Here is a 19,790-nt window from a genome sequence, read left to right as displayed (position 1 = left end):
TTACTTAAAAAACAAAAAAAAGGTCTGGGCATTAAAGCATGCTGATAAACTTGTGCATGAAATTGAAGGCTTTTATTCTGAAAGTCTGAACATCCTGTTAATTTTCTAAAATTAACTGGGGACTTTTACTTTAAAAGTCCCACAACACTGAAGTATCTAAGGCTACGTTCACACTGCAGGTCTTAATGCTCAATTCCGATTTTTTGATCAAATCCGATTTTTTTTGTCTGCTTGTTCACACTACAAATAAAATGTGACAGCAAACGCGCTCTAGTCTGAACCCTCAAAGCGGCCCGCATGCGTAAAAGACGACGTCACACACAACGCGCTCTGTTTAGACCCAGACCAAACAGTATTGTTTGACTGATGGCCATTAATATAAAGACTTGTTTCGGACTTTACGTTTCCCAATTTTTCTTTAAGTTATAAAGTTATTTTGTTATTTACATATGGCCTAATAATGCTCCTTATTGCTTTTTTAGAGAGGAGCGGTGCTTCAAAGGGTAGTTGCAGATTCCTGTCAGAATCTGCAGATTATACAGTACAAATAAAATATTCACGTTTCTCCAACGTTGTCTTCCCAACAGTTTCACTAACATCTACACTGGATGGCCAGGAAGTGTTCACGATGTCTTCTCCGGCGCTGATAATTGGCGTCTGTCTTGTGTCAGTGACGTAAAAGATGGATTTAATGCGACATGACCATTCAAACAGCAGTCGCTTTCTAAAACATCAGATATGTATCGGATTCAGTACCACATACAAAAATGACCCAGATCAGATTTGAAAATATCGGATTTGTGCTGTTCACACTGTCATACCATGATCGGATATGGGTCGCACAGGGTCAAAAAAGTCGGATTTGATGCGCTTTCGCCTGCAGTAAATAGCTAGATGCTTTTATTTTGGAAAAAGTGAAACTAAAGCATCATGTAAAATTCCTGTGACTAACAGGAAGCTTTTATTTTGAACTACAGCATTATCTGGTATCATTCACGTTTGCATGGTGCTTCAGTGTGGGTGACTGTTGCACTAAAATGCTACAAAACAATATTTTGTTTTTATTTCAAACAGGTTAATTTACTTCTGGCTGTCTTTTATAACAGAGCGAAAGCTTTTCTTCATGTTCAGTGCCAAAATCAGTGCAGTGACAGTCATTAAATGTCAGTAAAGTGATGTGTAACATGTTTTTTTGTGTGTGTGCAGGCGGCCCAGGTGGTGTTGATCGCCCTCTTTGAGCTGAACACTCCAGAGTTCACCATGCTGCTGGGTGCTCTGCCTAAAACCTTCCAGGACGGGACAACAAAGCTGCTGCACAACCACCTGAGGAACGCCAGTGCCAACAGCGGCATCAGCATGGTAACACACACACACACACACACACACACACACAGGCTCAAGTATGGAGATGTTTGCATTCAGATTCATTTAAACAACATTCTTTCAGGATGTTTTTTTTTTAAGATTTTATTTCCAGGAGGTCTTATTCCTTTATTTATTGATCCAAACCATAATATATTGATAAATCATCGTAGCCTGACCTTGATAACTAATATCGTAACAAACTTTAGGACTTTCCTTTAACTCAAACACAGCAAATATGGAGATATGTCACAGCCTGTATGATCAATAAATATGTCACATGACTGTAGATGTTTATAATTGACTTTAAGATTATTGATTAGACAAAATAATCATTTTAAAGATGAGTTTTAGGTTTTTTTTGTTGTTTGTGTTGTATAGATGCACAAACACACTTGTTTTGATAAATATAGTAGTTTCTGTATGTGTGCTGTTCCTCTTATCCTTACATCATCACAGCTGTGACTTTCCAAATGTTCTCACATTAAGTCCAGACACTTGTGTTTCATGGCTCCGCAGGCGTCTCCCAGTAACTCGGCAGGTCGGACGCCCCCGCGACAGCCCAGCAGCCGCAGCAGCCCTCTGACTTCCCCCACCAACTGCTCCCACGGCGGCCTTTCCCCCAGGTACAGAAACGGCCCCGCCATCGCCACACCAAAAATTCAAACCACGTTTCCTGTGTATAATTTTATCCACACCGATAAAATTCTGGCTTCAGCAGTTCATCCTTCATTTCCGCCATCATCCAGACTTTTATTTTGAAGCTCAGGTTATAACGCAGCGGGCGTATTTCCCCGTGTCTTCTCTTTGTTCGCTCGTTTACAGAGCAGTGCAAAGCTGCACTGAGGGGTCACCACAGAGTTCAGATGTTAACCACTCCACTGTGGAGCCATTGAAGAGCTCAAAATCAGAGCCAAAGCTCAAAGTCTAAACTTGCAGTTTGATGCATTGTTTTAAGTGAACGTCAGAATTTTAGGCTCATGTTCGGCTCCGTGCGTCTCTTCCTGAAGCTTCGTGTGATTTTAGACTTTTTCTCCTCTCAGCCAATCAGCAGGTTTCCTCACAACTGTCATACTAATGATCCCTCCGCCTGTACTAACTCTGACTGAGAGCACTGCTTCTCCTTATCTTCCACTCTTTTCACATCTCTTCTTCTCTCCGGGCTCCTCCTCCACCTCTTCCTCCCCGGCTGGTCGCAGTCGGCTGTGGGGTTGGAGCGCAGACGGCCTCTCCAAGTTCCCTCCTCCACCCTTCCCCTCCCCTCTTCCTCCACCCACTGCCCACTCCTCCCTCAAGGCCCTGCGGCGAGCTTACTCACCCAGGTAACCCTTCTTCCTCCCCCTCCTCCTCCTCCCTCCTCTGTACGGGGTTTCACAGTTTAACAGTTGGATCTGTCTCTGTAGTGATGAATGGATTTCTAAGCTTATTTTTAAAGATATTTTGGAGTTCTCTGTGAAACCTCGAGCTTCCGTCAGTCTGTCGTCACCTCTGCTGCCTCGGTGCCTCCATCAGCTTCGTGTGTCTGTTTTTCTTTTTGTCGTCATGGTGACTGAAAGGTGGCTTTCCTTCTGTCTCTCATCTGTCTGCGTGCGCTCGTCAACATGCACGGCTCTGCACTTCCTGTTTCCTGGTCATGGACAAACCACCCCTTGGTACAAGATTTGACTAATTTGTGTGGCACGCAGATGCTATTGTGTTTGATCCATGTCAAGGAAAATGCCCTCAGTCGTCATTCACAATCTTCAAGATGAAAGTGGAGCTGCTTCATGTTGCTGACATTAAAGGGATCATAGGTGCTGTTAAGAAGAAGAGCCTCTGTACTTCCACCAGTCTCTTAGAGGGACAGTCCACCTCAAAGACAGAGACACACGTTCTTCCTCTGACCTGTGGTGCTCTTTATTTATCTACACTGTTTTGATGCTTTGGATATATTGGTGATTAAATGTCCTTCTAGAAGCAGTTATGCGGGCAGTGATCCTCTGATTTAATCAACTGTTTCCACATGTCACCTGCGCTGATCGAGGTTCTCATCTCTTGTAAACAGACACAAGCCCTCAGTAACTTTCCAGTCGTCTTTTTCGGCCTCTCTGGCATTTACACCTGCCAGAGAGCGTTAACATTAACGCTCCACTTCAAAGAAAGTTTTACTAGCAGCAGCTAACTGCGGCACAAGTAGACAGAGACAAGTTTAACATGTCCTTTACATGGACTTGTATCGGACTAAGTTTTATACCCTCCCCCAGAGTTAATAGATGTGGACACATATCGACAGCTGAGGTAAACAGCGGACTGACAGCCTACACTCACTACAGATGATCAGCAGACAGAGCTGTTTGTCCTACAGTGGCCACTGTAGCTAGAATTATGGACTAAACATGTGAGGGGTAAGAAAACAGAACTCAGTTGCTGCAGCCTACTGACATCTAATGGTGAGTTTTTACAAACTGCAACTTTAAAGTTTTTCTTAAGAAATTTATTACAAGACAAACAAAAAGTAACACAGCACAGTCGGATCTAAACACCAGTTTTCTTCAAACCTCGAGTGGCTTAACTGACCGCCAAAGTAAAATGGGGAGAATACAAAGCTATTGCAAACTAATAGTTTGTAGGGAAAGAAAAATATTTATAACATTAAATTCCAATTGCATACAAGCAAATCCTGCTTTGAAGATCCTGGATAAACATGATCTAATCGATGAAAGTACCTCTGTGTTTGGGGATTTAAAAAACCAAAAAACCAAAACAAGTCTGGAGTCATTACTGCTGAGTTTTCCAAATTTGTTTTTGGTGCTTGGAGCACCTCAGGGCGATTTAGTGCTGGGGCCGACGCCTCTACAGCTCCAGGTAAATATGGATAACACGCTCTACAGGCCAGAGGAAAAACATGTGAATCTGATTTAGCATTGAACTCTCCCTTTAAGTGACGATCCCCTGACGATGTTGCCTACATCCTGTCTAAAATGTCCATTGGACTTGTCTCGTGCTGCAGCATGCTGGAGTACGACAGCGAGAACCTGAACTCCGAGGAGATATACAGCTCGCTGCGCGGTGTCACCGAGGCCATCCAGAACTTCAGCTTCCGCAGCCAGGAGGACCTGGTGGAACCGCTGAGGCGGGACGGCAAGAAGGATGGCGTTATGGTGAGGAGTTACAGGGAGGAACCAGATGGCAGATAACTGAAATAACTGTTAAAAATATTCAAATACAGATTATTTTATCTTGGAGTAAAGACTCCAGAATAACTCATCTGCTCCGGTGTCACTGAATCTTAGACTGGAGGCGGGGCGTCCTCGGACTCCGAACCTCGTCCCAGCGGTGATGCGGTGGAGGGCGGGCGCACTGCCCTGGACAACAAGACCTCTCTGCTGAACACGCCCTCTCCTCGATCCTTCGCCGGGCCGCGCTTCAGAGAGTACAACCCATACAACTACACGGACGGCATCAGTACGATGGATAAAGCTGCGCTGAAGGAGGCACTGTACGAGGACGCTGTGGAGCAGCTGCGAGAAGGTGGGACCTCAGGACGAAAGCTGTGCAGGAGTGTGTGTCCTGCTGCGTCGGTAAAGATTCAATTTTTCTGTCTTTCCCGTCCCACTCTGCAGGCCGCCGGCAGGAAAGTGTGGAAAACAAGATCCTGAACCCCAAAAGTTTCCCAGGTAAACTCACCAGAAAACCTCAGAGGTGAACAAATTATTTATTTGATCTTTGTTCTCACTTTTTTTTAAAACTACCTCTTTCCCCTCCACCTACAGCCGGGGCTGCTGAGCAGCTGGAGCTGGTCGGAGAGCTGCTGAAGGAGCTCTCTCAGGGCCAGGCAGGGGAGCGGGGCCCTGAGGAGCGCCGGGGGACCCTGCTGGAGATGCTGAAGGTGGCCCGAGAGGACAGCTTGGTGGTGTGGGAGGAGCACTTTAAGACCATGCTGCTGCTCCTGCTCGAAACGCTGGGAGACAAAGACGTGAGGACGCGAGGCTTCCGCTGTTTTTGATTTTTTTTTTCCACTGCTGTAAATGTCCTGTGAGTGACTCGTTTCCTCTCGCTGTCCCAGCACACAATCCGGGCACTCGCCCTGCGAGTCCTAAAGGAGATTCTGAGGAACCAGCCCGCCCGCTTCAAGAACTACGCCGAGCTCACCATCATGAAGATGCTGGAGGCCCACAAAGACTCGCACAAGGAGGTGAGGATGAAAAAGAAACCAGAGGCCACTCCTCCAGTCTTCCTGTGATTCTGACCCCTCTTGGCACTCTTTTCTTCTTTTGAAGGTGGTGCGGGCGGCTGAGGAGGCGGCCTCCACGCTGGCGGGCTCCATCCACCCCGAGCAGTGCATCAAGGTGCTCTGCCCCATCGTGCAGACGGCCGACTACCCCATCAACCTGGCCGCCATCAAGATGCAGACGAGGGCCATCGAACGAATCACCAGAGAGCCGCTGCACCAGCTGCTGCCCGACATTATACCTGGACTCCTGCAGGTTTTTCATTTTTTTAATTTGTAGACACTTTTAACTGCTCATAAACACGCAAGATTAGCTCATGTTACGGACTTGTGTCCACCATTTGGGCTCCAGTATGCAGGATGTGTGAACTGAAATGTATTTAATGTTTGAGTAAACGAAAACACTTAAAAATGGTTAAACTGTGTTATTACAAACGCAAGAATAAGATTTGGTTAAAATCCAGAGACTTGTACAAGTAAGATAGCCATGCAGCACACGATTAGACCGAAACTGCCTTTAGACAGTTCTTTATACTGAAATAAAACTAGTGTCAGTAGCACTCGTGTGTAGCTGAGTTCATGTTGTACCTGAAAAGACTGAATTTAGACACATATTGAAATATCTTTTTAATTTCCTCTGCTGTACGATCAGCTTTATGCCAGAAATGTATTCACACAGACATCGGTTAATTGGTGAGATAAACTCTTTTTTGTTTCAGTTGTGTTGATATCAGTCTCTCCTTCTCCTTCTTCTGCTGTTTCAGGGCTACGACAACACTGAGAGCAGCGTGAGGAAGGCCAGCGTCTTCTGCCTGGTGGCCATCTACTCTGTGATCGGAGAGGAGCTGAAGCCTTACCTGGCTCAGCTGACCGGCAGCAAGGTATTTCAGACCACACAGCTGAAACAGCATCCTACATGTAGAGATGATTCACCGCAGAAATATTAAAAGTACAGTGAAAGTGCATTTGCAATCGTGCAATTTGCCTGTTTTTTCCCCTCTTTTAAATTCACTATTTTTGTGAGTAAACTTTTTTCTTGTAAGTTTGACTAAAGTTTTTAATTTTTACATTCTTTCTTAATAATATTCAATTTTTGCCAGATATTTTCTCTTTTTTCATAATTTTGACAATTTTTTCTAGTAAATTTGCCAAATCTTTCTCATAAATTTATCAACAATCTTCTCATAAATTTCCAATTTTTTCTTCTCTGTTTAACAGTATTTTTCTTGCATGTTTTATATTTTTTTCTCATAAATTTCCCAGTGTTTTTTTCTTAATTGTGAACTAACCTAAACTGTGTTTACCTGTTTGAATGTTGTTATATAAATAAAGTTTTGTTACAATAACTTAAGTTTAGTATAGTGTTTAAGGAGCAGTGAGCTTTAGATTATCTGCAGAGCTCTTGGAGTCCTCTGACCATGCTGCTGTTTTCCTCCTGCAGATGAAGCTGCTGAACCTGTACATCAAGCGGGCGCAGACCTCCACCAGCAACAGCAGCAGCTCCTCCGACATCTCCTCTTACTAACTCCTGCAGCTTCCATCCTCGCAGACACGCTTATAAACTGTTTCATTCCATCAGCCGGTGATCGACCTGAGGGGTGACGTCACCACCAGTGGGATCATCATCAGTTTCTTTGTAGGACCAGGTGCCTGGCACCTCATCTTCTTGACCAGCTTCTGTTTCCCAAACCATCTTCCATCTCATTCCTTCAGCTGCTGATGGAGCTGAAGTCCCTGAGGAGCTCATGCTGTCATGGCTCCAGTTTCATGTCCATCTTCCCATCATCCATAAAGTTCAGCTCGTTTTTTGGAGGTAGGGTGACCCTGGCTTTTGAGACGTTTCATGAAGATCCACCACTAGATGCATTAGCCTTAAGACTTCATCTTCCATCTTCCGGTATGGAAATGATCAATTTTTAGAGGCCGTGTGCCTGAAACCAAGATCTCCTCTTCCTCATCTCATCATCATCGTCGTCGTCTTTAATCTCCTGGATGTGAGGTGCAGTTTGAAGCCGAGGAGATCCTGGAACCATGAAGGACCTGAAGAGGAGAGTTTTTGCAGTGTAGCTTCCTCCTTCTGTCAGTATTTTTATTCCTTTTTAGTACCTTTAATCCACTTCCTGGACACTGTTTTGCTTTGACACATCAAACCTTTTATTGAATGTAAAGAGCTTTGAGTGAGCGCGAGTCTCCTTCGTGAACTACTGCCTCATTGGTGGGACGTTTTCCAGTTTTTAACATTTGAATGAGTTGTTACAGAAAGTGGCACTACAGTCTTTAAAAGGCTGAATCCCAGAGATAATCGGAAGATCAACGCGAGCTTTTATTTTGAAAATGGGCTCGTGCCTCTGTGAGTGCGACGGGAGAATCGACGGGGTTGCACTCAGTCCTGGAATAATCTATTTCAAAGATGTGAAGCTCGTCTCAGTTTACAGTGATTGATCATTTGGCTGGCCAATGATTTTAAGCACTACAAATCAGCAAAGTTTTATTGTTCTGGGCCCGAGAACCAGCAGAAAACAGCAGTGTTTATATTTTAAAGTCATTTTTTAAGGTGTGAAAAAGAAGGAACAAATTATTTCTGTTTTTGTGGCACTCATCAGTTAGATTTCCATTTAATAGTCAAGACCAAATATTTCACCTCACAGATCACAGTTTTCTACCTGAATTGGAAATAAAATGTCAAATTGAAACGGCCGTGTTTTTAAATGTGAAGAACTAGACTTAGATGTGAGTGAGAGTTATTTTGAAATCACAGGTTTGCTTTAGTTAGCTGTCTAAATGAGCTATTGGAGATGAGGTGGAGGTTTTAAAGAGACAGACCACTCTGCACAGATTTAATATTCAGTGTTGGAAATTAGATTTGTCCTACATGCATGTGAACAGCACTTTTTTCTATACGTGACTTTCACAATAAAAGCTTTAGCAGCAGGGTAAATTTCAGCTGATTAAACAGCTTACAGAAGCATGTTGAAGAGCTGATTGTAGGATTTAAGTAATCTTAACTTTAGTTTAGGAAGTTTTGAAATTTAATGCTGCCTTTTATTTATATAAATATTGTGTTTTTTAAGAAGGTTTTAATATATTGCAATGAAATAAACACTCTTTTTTCTGTTTGAGAAACAAGCTGTTAAAATACTGCGTTGGACTTCATTTCTAATTGTTAGAAAAAGTTTGAAAAATAGCGTAATTAGTCTTTAAATCATCATTAAATTATCAATATTTATGTTTAAATATGTGTTCCAGTTATCAACATAAAATGTGACTTTAAGCTTTCATTATGGATTTCTGCATATGACACAACGATAACTCAGCAGCAGAAAATACTGACCTAAACACGTGTAGATTTCTCTGTAGCATTTCTGCTGATGTGAACATAACAGGCAGATTTATTGAAAGACAGATTTCTTTTAAGTTGTGATAGAAGTAAATTTTGCACACAACTCTAGAACATGGATTGATGGATAGTCTGTCCAATACTTTTTTGGGCTCATGGTTGAGCCTAAATTTAAGGAGAGCTTTTCTTCTTTTCCCCTATTTCCGGTCAGAACTTTAAATGCATACTTTCATAAAAGTAGATATAAGAACCAGGACACTTAAAGCAATACTTTTCAATTACACACAAACATTTAAATATTATCACTAATTTCAAGTATAACACTAATCTAGCTTCTCATTTAAAAAAAAAAGAAAGAAGTATTTATTTATAAAAAACAAATGTAAAAAATGACTGTCAGCTTGACAGACTGAGGACCACAATAAGAAAAATTCCAAAGAAAACATATTTTTGGTGATTGCTTTGGTCATTCACTCATTTGGACTGTAAATATCCTCACCATCATCTAATTTATGTTACACAACGTAAAGACTGAACTCACTTTGTAAATGTTAATAAAAGAACTGCACATTTTGTGACCAAAAGGAGACAATAATTAAATACAGATTTATGTTGGGGTTTTTTTTTTTTCAGGCCAAAGGTAGAAAGCTAGTGAGAAGGAGATCTTCTCATCGTCCTACGTAAATATGAGACTGATATAAAGAACAAAAAAGATTAAATTGTCTTTTATTGAGTTTTAAATGGAAAATCAAGCTGATGAGTGTCACATAAGTTTAATTTTTTTTCAGCTATGGTGGGTTTTTTAATGGCTGTCAAAAACTAAAAGGTCAATCAGCTCTTAATTAAAACCACTGTAATGACAGCAGTGTTGCTCTCTCCTGTGAATTGAACGGCCCAGCTTGGGTTAAACTGGGAGTTTATTAGTTTTGATGACTGCTGTCAAGTTTAGACTACTGTGATTAGGGGAGTTTCATTCCAAAATACTGTAATATATATATTAAAGCTCAATCTGAAGGTCAAAATAAAGGCCTAAATATCTCAGAAATAGTATTAGCGGCCGTGCTGATGAAGGTTCTCTGCATCAGCGGCTCCCAAATCGAATGTAAGTCACTTTTTCAACCTTTAAAATGTGAATGACAAACCTGTGGGAAAGATTGACGATCTGAATCATTAGATGCTACTACATGAGCGCGACAATGCTGAACTGCTGATTGGTGAAGTGCCAGTGGTAAAAAAAAGAAACAGAGTGGACATTAGCAATAAACTTCAAGAAATCCAGCTCGGATTTCCTTGTGGAAACACTGTAGATTCCCATTTAGGTCCTCCTTTGAGACACTCTCGCCGGTCAGTGTAAAAAAGTGTCATTTTCGAATAAGTGCACCTATAATTAAACCTTCTGCTGCTTATTATAATACTAACAAACGCGCCTAACCACTCTGGTGTATGTACTTTATCTCAGCAGGAAGTGTAGGTGAAGCGATGACGATGGAGAAACGACTGAAATTTTTAATACTGATTGATTGACTGATTGCACTTTCCTGGTGCTGAACTCCGCCCATCACGCACACTAAGTGAGTCCAAACAAACACCCCAGAGGGGGCAGAAGATGAGAAATAATCCGACATTTCCAGCAAAGTGCATTTGTTTTCTTGCTGAGAGTCAGATGAGATTGCAGAGATTCCATTCTGTAAATTTGGACCCTTTTCCCTTGTGTAGAAATGGCTTGCGTGGGGATCCGAACATTACAGATCATCCATCATTACAAGCTTAATTTTAAATATTTACAAGAATGTCAGAACTTTATCTGATTTTTTTTAGCATTTAGCTTAATTTAACTAAATTTTTACTACCTAACATACAATAGTAGACAGTGCTAAGGAGCATCCAAATAAAATCCTAGAATTTGACTCCTTAAAACTAAAACTTCTTGAACAGCTAATCACAGCAACACAATGCATATCATGTGTCAGAGAACTGCATTAAAATGCTCCAAAAGGGACTGAGCACAAACTGCCACTACATGCTGATGATGTGATTCTATTTATTATCCAAATATAGTAATCACCTCAAGCCAGAGGTCCAGTTTAGGAACTCCAATAAGCTGAGGTGAAGTCTACCAGACAGCTAAAACCTATAGCTACCTGTGACACACCATCTGGCTATCAAGCAGATAGGCCTCGCCTTAATACATGTGAAACAGGTGATCCCAGTGTAGCATGGTCTCTACTTTAAACTAGTGGAATTTCTCAGTGAAATCAGGCTTTGTCTGTCAGTTTGGTTTTTATAAAATTACAATACCTACGAAACTTTGCAGCTCTTGCTCTGACCAAAACTGTTTTTGTAGCAGGCTGTAAAGATGTTTACTTCTGCTATAAATTTGGACATTTTACCATAGCACACATTAGAAGATTTTCAGTTTCAGCATTAGTTTTACTTCCAACCTCTGGGGCTGAAAAGTGAAGCCAATATGGAATCTGTGTTTACATCTTCAGAGGTAGTGTGTTGTCGGATGCATGTAGAAATAAAAATGCTTTCTGTTCTTCCAAAATGAAATACCCACCCTCTCTTGAGGGTCCCAGTTTTTATTCTTTCTTAACATTTCTGCACATACGTCTGACTCTCAGTAAAAAGCAAACATTTCCCAGAATGTCTTTAAAAGTGAAGGATGTTTCCAGGCCTTACTGAATCTCTTCCGACACATTACTTGGACTGTTAAATGTACTGTACCAGTGGCCGTTGTCACTCTTCTCAGCTGTGAGAATCGTTTCCCTCTGAACTGAATGTCGAAGTCCTCCATAGCGTGTCTAGTCCAGTGGTGGTGATCCGGTGTTAAGCCTGCTGCAGTTTACGCTACAGTTTTGGCAACTAAAACTCAGTTCCCTTTATTTCAAGCTACAGTGTAACTTGAAACGGCGTCTGCATGGGTGCGTCACAGGAATCGTTAAATGTAGTCAACTCGAAATTAAGATTTGAGAACATCATTTTGATTTCCTGATTGAGTGCCTTTGGGGAAAGATTTCTTGCAATACACCTGGTTGTTCTGTCCAATACTAACCTGTACTAACACTATGATTCACTGCTTCTGAAGGCAAGAAGAAAACCTTTTAATGATGCTGTAAATACGCTTCAAGCTTTTTTCCATTCGAACGACTTACAGTGCATGGCTCCAGTTTGGTTTTTTTAGTTGGTTAGTTTCCTTTCATGCTACACAGTATTTATATTCTGTTTTATTTCCCTGTGTATGACTGTATATATTTACATGTTTGGTTCTCTTTCACCTGTGATAGATTTCGCAGAACTTGAAATAAACTATCAGACTTCTTTTCTCTATTGTCTTTATTACAACATTTATTTGTGTTTTTTATCCAGGTCCAGTTTTCTACGAATTCATTTGATGTCTAAATTCAATTTAATCTTGGTCACAGGTATCTAATAAAGAGAACATTTTCAACTAAATATTAATAGATTTAAAGGACAAGTGGAGGAAAATTTTTCCCATTTTATATGCTTTTAAATAGTTTTTATTACCCGTCATTGTAAAAGGCTGATGAAATATTGTTGTCACCCTGCTGGGCAGGCGGACAGCATAAACACCAAGGTTTTTGAATGTTCACTCAAGAACGAGGTGACGTAGGATTATGAAATTGATGCCGTAGGTGCAGCTGCTAAAAATTTAACCAGATATTAATGGGCATGTATGTTCATATTTGAGGCTGTATGTAAACTTCTGACCATGTGTGAATTAGAGAAAATCCAAAATAAATTGAAACTTCTTGGCTTTTGAAATTATTAAAGGTGTATGCTGTACAATCATTAAAAAAAAACAAAAACATACAGTTCAAGGAAATCATTTAAAGCATAAAATTGCCATTGGATTCATGGCCATGATGAGTTGAAGTAAACTCCTGACCACAGCTGAAGGTCCATAAATACCTGCAGGCACTGTAGGTTTAGGTCAAAATTCAGTTGAAATAAGAAATCAGACTACATTTGAATCTTTACTGGTAAACACTGGCTCTCACCTGCTGAAAGAGGCGGCGCAACATCTGAAAGACTAGAAATTCAGAAGTGAACCTGAAAGTGAGAGATGCAGCATAACAAATTCAGTTTCTGTTTAGAGGAATGAGAAACTGAGCTCATTGAACATTTTGCTACAGCACAGCAGGGCTTCTGTCCAACACAGGTGATCATGATGATGCTGTTTGAAAAGTCCAAATGTAAATTCTCTTTCACAAATTAGGAATCAAACAAAGACAAGCAAAGTCCACTTCTTTGACAAACATGAATCCTCTCATTTGAACAACTTACAGTTAATCTTGAGCTGTGATTAGCTTAAAAGTGATTAACTTTCTTTTGTCTTTAGTCGTTCAACCATTTAGGAACTGATGCAGTGCATTGTAAATGTTGGATTGAGAGTCTAATTCCCATTAAAATAAACTGACTTGAGCACTGGAAATGTTTCTGAGGAGGAATCCAACCAGCCAGCAAAGGTGCGGTATGAGTCAACACAAAACTCTAGATGGATGCCATTCCAACATTTACAGTTACTTACAATGTACTTGCGTTACATTGTAAAATAATTAAACTCGCTGAATATCATTATTTAATTTCAATAATTTATCTTCTAAACGTAGAAGTAAACTGCCGCTTTAACATCGCTGTAGTGCAGGTGCACGTCATTTCGCGCCAGTTTGCTGCATAGTCGTATTCTAAAGCGGAAGATGTCGGACTCGCCTGAAGCGAGTGGTTGTTTTATGAAATGGATATATTCCTGTCTCTTCACTTTTCTGAAACAAGCAGACAAGAATATTACAGTAATATGTAAGCTATGTGCTGGGGAGAAAAAACTATCGGCTGCTGTTAATAGCACGAGTAATCTACTGAAGCGCCTGACACGAGAGCATAGACGAACACTTCTGAGTGATCCTTGTTCATCATCCATGGATAACACCGCGGCAACTCCTGCTAAGCAGGCAAAACTTGATTTTACTTCAGCAGCACAGAAAGCGTCTGAAGGTGAGCTTAAAAAAATGATTACAGGCTACATTGTGGAAGACATGCTACCGCTGCGTACTGTAGAGCAGCGGTCCCCAACCCCCGGGCCACGGACCGTGAGTCATTTGTATGGGCAGAAATCTGTGCCATCAGAAACTGAATTTCAATAAGTTAAATTTGAATTTGAATTGCTCAGATTGAATCTGAATTGTAACTTGAATAAATGCTTTTGAAAACTGAATTTGAATTAGTCTAATTTGAAATTGAATTTATGGCTTGAAAATGATCATCACTAAATTGAAATTGAATTTTATATTTTGAAAATGAATTGATTTGCTTTGAAACTGCATTTTATCCTTTAAAAATTCAACTCTCGAATAATTTCAGTTTCACTTCTCACCATTCAGTTTCAGTTCTACAATTCAATTTCAGTTCCAAAATTCAGTTTTTTGGAACTTACATCTGGTTCCGGGTCAAGCGCAGATTAATAGAACTACGTTTTACTAGCGGACCGAAAGTGTTACTGACGGGAATCTACAGTGTCTTGAGCTGAATTAAGACTTCAGAAGTCATTCGTCATGTCGAATGACCAGCGGATAAACTCTCAGGTTGGTAATAAATGTATTACATGTATAAGAACAAGCGTCATGTTAACAAATGATAGCCGTAAGGTAACTTTTATGCTTATTGTAGCTGTTAGCTAAAAACGCTAATTTAGCGTAGTTTGCCCTGAATTCAGCTTTGACAAACAAATATGATCGACTGTTTCTAGTAGAATTCCAAAGTTGTCATCTTGTACCCTCTCAGAGCCCTGTATGCTTGCAGAGACCCCTACAGTAGGGAAACAGGCAAAACGGTGTCCAAACCTTTGTATTTTAGCTTTATTTATGTCTTACACAGCATCCCAACTCTTTAGCTAACTTAATAACTTTAGCTAAAGTGAATAGTTAGTCTAATTCATTAGTACAGCATTACTGGATCACCTCTGTTTGAAGTGATATAATATGATATACAACTATCACTGTGTTTAACTACCATAATAATTCTTAGGGTACTGAGTGCATGCTTAATTAGATTTTTTTTTTAAACATACTGCTCCATTGCTATGTTTGACAGGCTGAAGTTGTCGGGTCACCTCCTAAATCGACCATCTTTTACAGGTGTTTTGTGCCAGAAATGGAGTGTCCACTGAAGACTGAAGATACTGAATCTCTACGCCTTGCCATTGATCCCTCTTGTGCCTTCATCTAGACAAGAGACATTAACTTAACTACTCTCACATGCTCTGTACCTACATCACCTTCCCTGACAGTCGTAGCTTGGCTCATCTGAAATTATAAGAATGTGTTATTTTGCAAAGTGCTCTCTAGGGTTCCTAAATAAAATATGGCATTGAGGTCATTTCTTTTGAATTAATCCCTTCTTCTGAAATATAAGAACCTCTCCTGGTTTTAATGGCACTTTGGATTTCCTTACTTTCTGTTCCACTTCCAAACCCAAATAGATGCTGACAAGCTGACACAGTAACATGGAAGAGGGGAAGAAGTTGGAAAGGACTACTACAAATAAACCTAATGCCTAACAATGAAAAATGTAAAATAAGAACAATAATAATAAAGATAAAAGATGAAGTAACAAGTTTTTAGTTTTTTGTTTATTCCAAATGATCATCCAGATGTCTGTGACGTGATGACAAACACCATAATGGAAGGCCTTAGTCATCACATGCTTAAACTCATCATATATTTTTGCATATGCTGAACAGGCAGTCAGACATGCTGTAACTGTGGGGTAGAAAACAGCATGAACACCATACGAGAAACTTCAGAGTCTTCATGCAGTTCAACCACACCTGTCATATTCCATATGACAGGGGTCTCAAACTCCAGTCCTCAAGGGCCGGTGTCATGCAACTTTTCCATGCCCTCGAGGACTGGAGTTTGAGACCCCTGTCATATGGAATATGACAGGTGTGGTTGAACTGCATGAAGACTCTGAAGTTTCTCTTCTCTTCTGGCAGGACAGGAATGTGGCCTTGTCCTGTGAGCCACCGTAAGGATGTACTTAGAGTAGAACTGGACTGTCACCGGCCTCAGGCTCTTCACCTTTTCAAAGACAAAGCAGTCATTTAGATAAAATATTAGATATTGTTTACCTGTAAATGCACAAAGAGAATTTAGAAATGTAATTATTGTCAAGAGTGAACAAGCACTGATAGTGTAATCTACAGCTGTGGCCAAATGTTTAGAGAATGAGAAGTGTTGTTTGTTTATTTACAAAGTTTGCTGTTTCGGTGATAGTTGTATATCATATTATATCACTTCAAACAGAGGTGATCCAGTAATGCTGTACTCAGGGGCGATTCTAGGATTAGAGCTTTGGGGGTGCTGAGCACCCAGAGAGCTGCCCAGCCAGGCAAGATAAACTTTACACGTCACAATGAGACTTCTTCCCTGTCTCTGTCAGTCCCTGCATCCTTAAATGTCTCCAGTTGTCCCAAGTTCTCTCTGACTGTCTCCTGGGTGCATTTAAACCCTGTTCCTCCCTGTCCTCATCGTCTGTTGTCTTCATCTCCGTTATCAGTCATCATAATTTTACCATCTCTGTGCAAGTCTGCAAATTTCTTTCTTAAATCATATGATTCTTAAATTCAACAAGTCTCTCTGTGCCTGGGTCCTCGTCTCAAAACATGACATCACTGTTTTGTACATTTTAACACAATTTAATCCCCACATTTGAGAAAGAAAGGCAAAACACTTTTTTTTAAAAGTCTGTAACAAAACCATCAAATCTGATAAAGGTTATTTAAATGCTGCAAAAGAAGAATGAATTGGAATTTAAAAAAAATACATATCCTAATCTTAATTACTTGGGGAGAATAATGAATGATGCTCATAGTGAGTAAGAAGTAAACTGAGTGCATTTGGACAGAGATTCACTTTTAATGTGTATGTATAAAATAATACAGATACATAAAAAACACTCCCAAAACAGAATAAATTATTACAAATAAAAATCTTTACTGCAGATACTAATTTTACTAATTTAATAATACTAATTTTGTGTTGTAAGATTTATGAGTTTCATGCTTTCATAGTGGTACTTGGGAGAGCTTGACATTTTTATCAGGTGGTACACACTGTAAAAAGTTTGAGAAACACTGATAAGTGTATGTTTGCTTTTGGAAAACATTTAAAGCTGCTGTACAGAATCTTTGAAACAAGCTAGCTTAAAACACTTTTAGAATATAAACAGAGCACTCTGCTTCTCTTTACAGCTCCTCACTCCACCAGGGCACGTTTGGCACTTTCTGATACTGTACTGCGGCAGTCATACAGACAACTGGACGGTCCAAAAGTTGGCCTACCTATTACTGGCTGAGGTTTTAGTCGAGTTGTGGCTGAACCACATAAAAATATATCATTAATTTTAATCTCCCCAATCAATTATAATGTTATGTTGGAATGTTGTTAAAGAGGGTCAAAAATGTTTCAACCCAGTTTGTTTTGCAGATTCTGTATAGCAGCTTTAATATAGGGAGGACACAACTTCCAGACTGTATGAGTAAAATCAGGTTTTTTCTCTTTGTCAGTTTAATAGTTTCTGTTTTGCCTGTCACTGTTCTCTGTCTGTTTTCTTACCTGGTTCTTCCTGACCTTGTACTTTCTCCTCACGTTCCCCTCTTTCCTCTCTCCCTCTTTGGACTGACAATCACACACAAATAGATTGTATTCAATTAGATGAAAAATTACATTAATATGAAAAAATACTATTAAGATCACTAACAAAAAGTCCTGTCTCAGTCTACTTTCAACCAAAAGGCAAATAACCAAACCACATGAACATCTAATAAAAGATATATAAATATTGAAACACTGATCCAACGTTATTTTTGATTGACGGATCATTTGATTTTACACTTTTACCTGAATGTGGCTCCTTTTTTTGAAAAAACTTCCTTATATCCATTATGAACCTGGCTGTCTCTGTGTACACAAACACACACACACACACACACACAACAGGAGTTATAAGGTTAATGGGCATCCAGTCAGTTAGCTAGTTAGTATCCATTTCAAACAGGACAGTGGTAACAACAGCAGGCTACGGACAATTTTAAGTTTTAGATTTTAAATAGGCTGTATACATTTCAATGGGAGCAACAGGACGGTCAAATGTCGCTGATTTTACTACAGAGCAGGACGGATTATAGGGTAGCAAACATCGTCGGAAAACATGTTTTCAACACTGCAGGTTACCTGGGTGTAATGTTTTTCAGCTAAAAAGAAACATGGTCTGACTCCTACCAAACTATATAAAGAGTAACTGAAGGTTAAATGCAGCTAATATGTCCTGTTTTAAGCCAGGCACTTACACATCCGCTCCGCTGCGTCTCAGCCACCATGGCTCTGGCAGCAACGGAGCCAGGGCAGCGGAGAGCCGAGCTAGAACAAACCATTTTGGGAGAGGGGGGGGTTATCTATACTTTTGTTGTTAAAATGTTATGTCTCAACCAAGTACTGTATGGTTTTTATATTTTTAGCAGTGTGTCACACAGACAGCAAATATTGTCCAAAAAAAAGTAAGAAATCTTTGGGGGTGCTTTGATTCATGGGCTAAAATCGCCCCTGGCTGTACTAATGAATTAGACTAACTATTCACTTTAGCTAACGTTATTAAGTTAGCTAAAGAGTTGGGATGCTGTGTAAGACATAAATAAAGCTAAAATACAAAGGTTTGGACACAGTTTTGCCTGTTACCCTACTGTAGGGGTCTCTGCAAGCATACAGGGCTCTGAGAGGGTACAAGATGACAACTTTGGAATTCTACTAGAAACAGTCGATCATATTTGTTTGTCAAAGCTGAATTCAGGGCAAACTACGCTAAATTAGCGTTTTTAGCTAACAGCTACAATAAGCATAAAAGTTACCTTACGGTAGGGCTGCACGATTAATCGTTAGAAAATCGCGATCTCGATTCATACTTATGTGCGATCTCATTTCCAAATGACAACGATCTAAAAAAAATTTGTAAAAGATTGTACCGCATTTTGATCCGGGACATAATCTGCATGAAAACAAGCGCTCACTCTTCCTGCTCAACAAATGACAAGGGCGGAGCCTTATACCACGTGATACAGAAGCTGTGCCGTGATGCTCAAATTGGCAGGAAAAAAACAACGGAGAACACGACAGGGGTGACGAGAAAGTGACAGGAGAAAATTTGTCCCGGTCAACCACCCAAACATCAATAACGGGAACCTTATACAGCGCTTCCCTATACACGTCGAACTCCAGCAGGCACAAAGAAATTACTTGCTTATCACCTGACCAAAGATATGGCTCCCATCAACACTGTGCAAAACGAGGGATTTAGGAAAATGATCAACACCCTAGACCAGGGGTCGGCAACCTGCGGCTCCGGAGCCGCATGCGGATCTTTAGTCCTTCTACGGCTCCGCATGGTTTGGGGAAATAAATAATTTTTTGTAAGTAATTAGCTAAAGTCTACTTTATTTAGGTTAGTTCTTTTTTAACTCGTAGTTCTAAATTGGAAGATTATTGTGATATTGAAATATAAATATAAAATTATATTGTATTAGTTTTTGATCGATCAAAATAAGCGTCACACTTGCGGAAGCCGATATACCCGCCGAAACGCCGTGCGAGACTTTCAACCCCAGGAAGGCCAATTATGGATCTTCGGATCCACATTATGTCAGCAGCTGTTCTCCAAAAACAAACACGTTCACGCCTCACAGACGACAGCTTACAGTCGTGCGTAAAGATGAAAGTGACCCCGATCGTACAGCAGACGCTGTGCGCAGAGGTTCAGGAGCGGAAGTCCCATTGTAAACATATCACGGGAGACCCGACGATGTTTGTA

At 40.3% G+C, this 19,790-nt stretch overlaps 1 protein-coding gene across 14 annotated transcripts in view; it reads left to right on the top strand.

Moving 5' to 3' along the window:
* LOC134620312 (CLIP-associating protein 1-A-like) overlaps positions 1 to 12,230 on the top strand; it is a 54,146-nt gene extending 41,916 nt beyond the window's left edge. For all 14 annotated transcript variants that reach the window (XM_063466410.1, XM_063466404.1, XM_063466413.1 and 11 more), the window contains 10 exons: positions 1,207 to 1,359; positions 1,882 to 1,988; positions 4,352 to 4,502; positions 4,635 to 4,872; positions 4,965 to 5,018; positions 5,115 to 5,317; positions 5,408 to 5,536; positions 5,622 to 5,828; positions 6,337 to 6,453; positions 7,014 to 12,230. In XM_063466410.1, coding sequence (XP_063322480.1) covers positions 1,207 to 1,359; positions 1,882 to 1,988; positions 4,352 to 4,502; positions 4,635 to 4,872; positions 4,965 to 5,018; positions 5,115 to 5,317; positions 5,408 to 5,536; positions 5,622 to 5,828; positions 6,337 to 6,453; positions 7,014 to 7,097 — 1,443 coding nt within the window. In that variant the 3' untranslated portion in view covers positions 7,098 to 12,230. The remainder of the gene's footprint in view (positions 1 to 1,206; positions 1,360 to 1,881; positions 1,989 to 4,351; positions 4,503 to 4,634; positions 4,873 to 4,964; positions 5,019 to 5,114; positions 5,318 to 5,407; positions 5,537 to 5,621; positions 5,829 to 6,336; positions 6,454 to 7,013) is intronic.
* The last annotated feature ends 7,560 nt before the right edge of the window (positions 12,231 to 19,790 follow it).

This window comes from Pelmatolapia mariae, linkage group LG23 (assembly GCF_036321145.2).
Source record: "Pelmatolapia mariae isolate MD_Pm_ZW linkage group LG23, Pm_UMD_F_2, whole genome shotgun sequence".
Lineage (NCBI taxonomy): Eukaryota > Metazoa > Chordata > Actinopteri > Cichliformes > Cichlidae > Pelmatolapia > Pelmatolapia mariae.
This window is presented reverse-complemented; position numbering and strand designations above follow the sequence as displayed.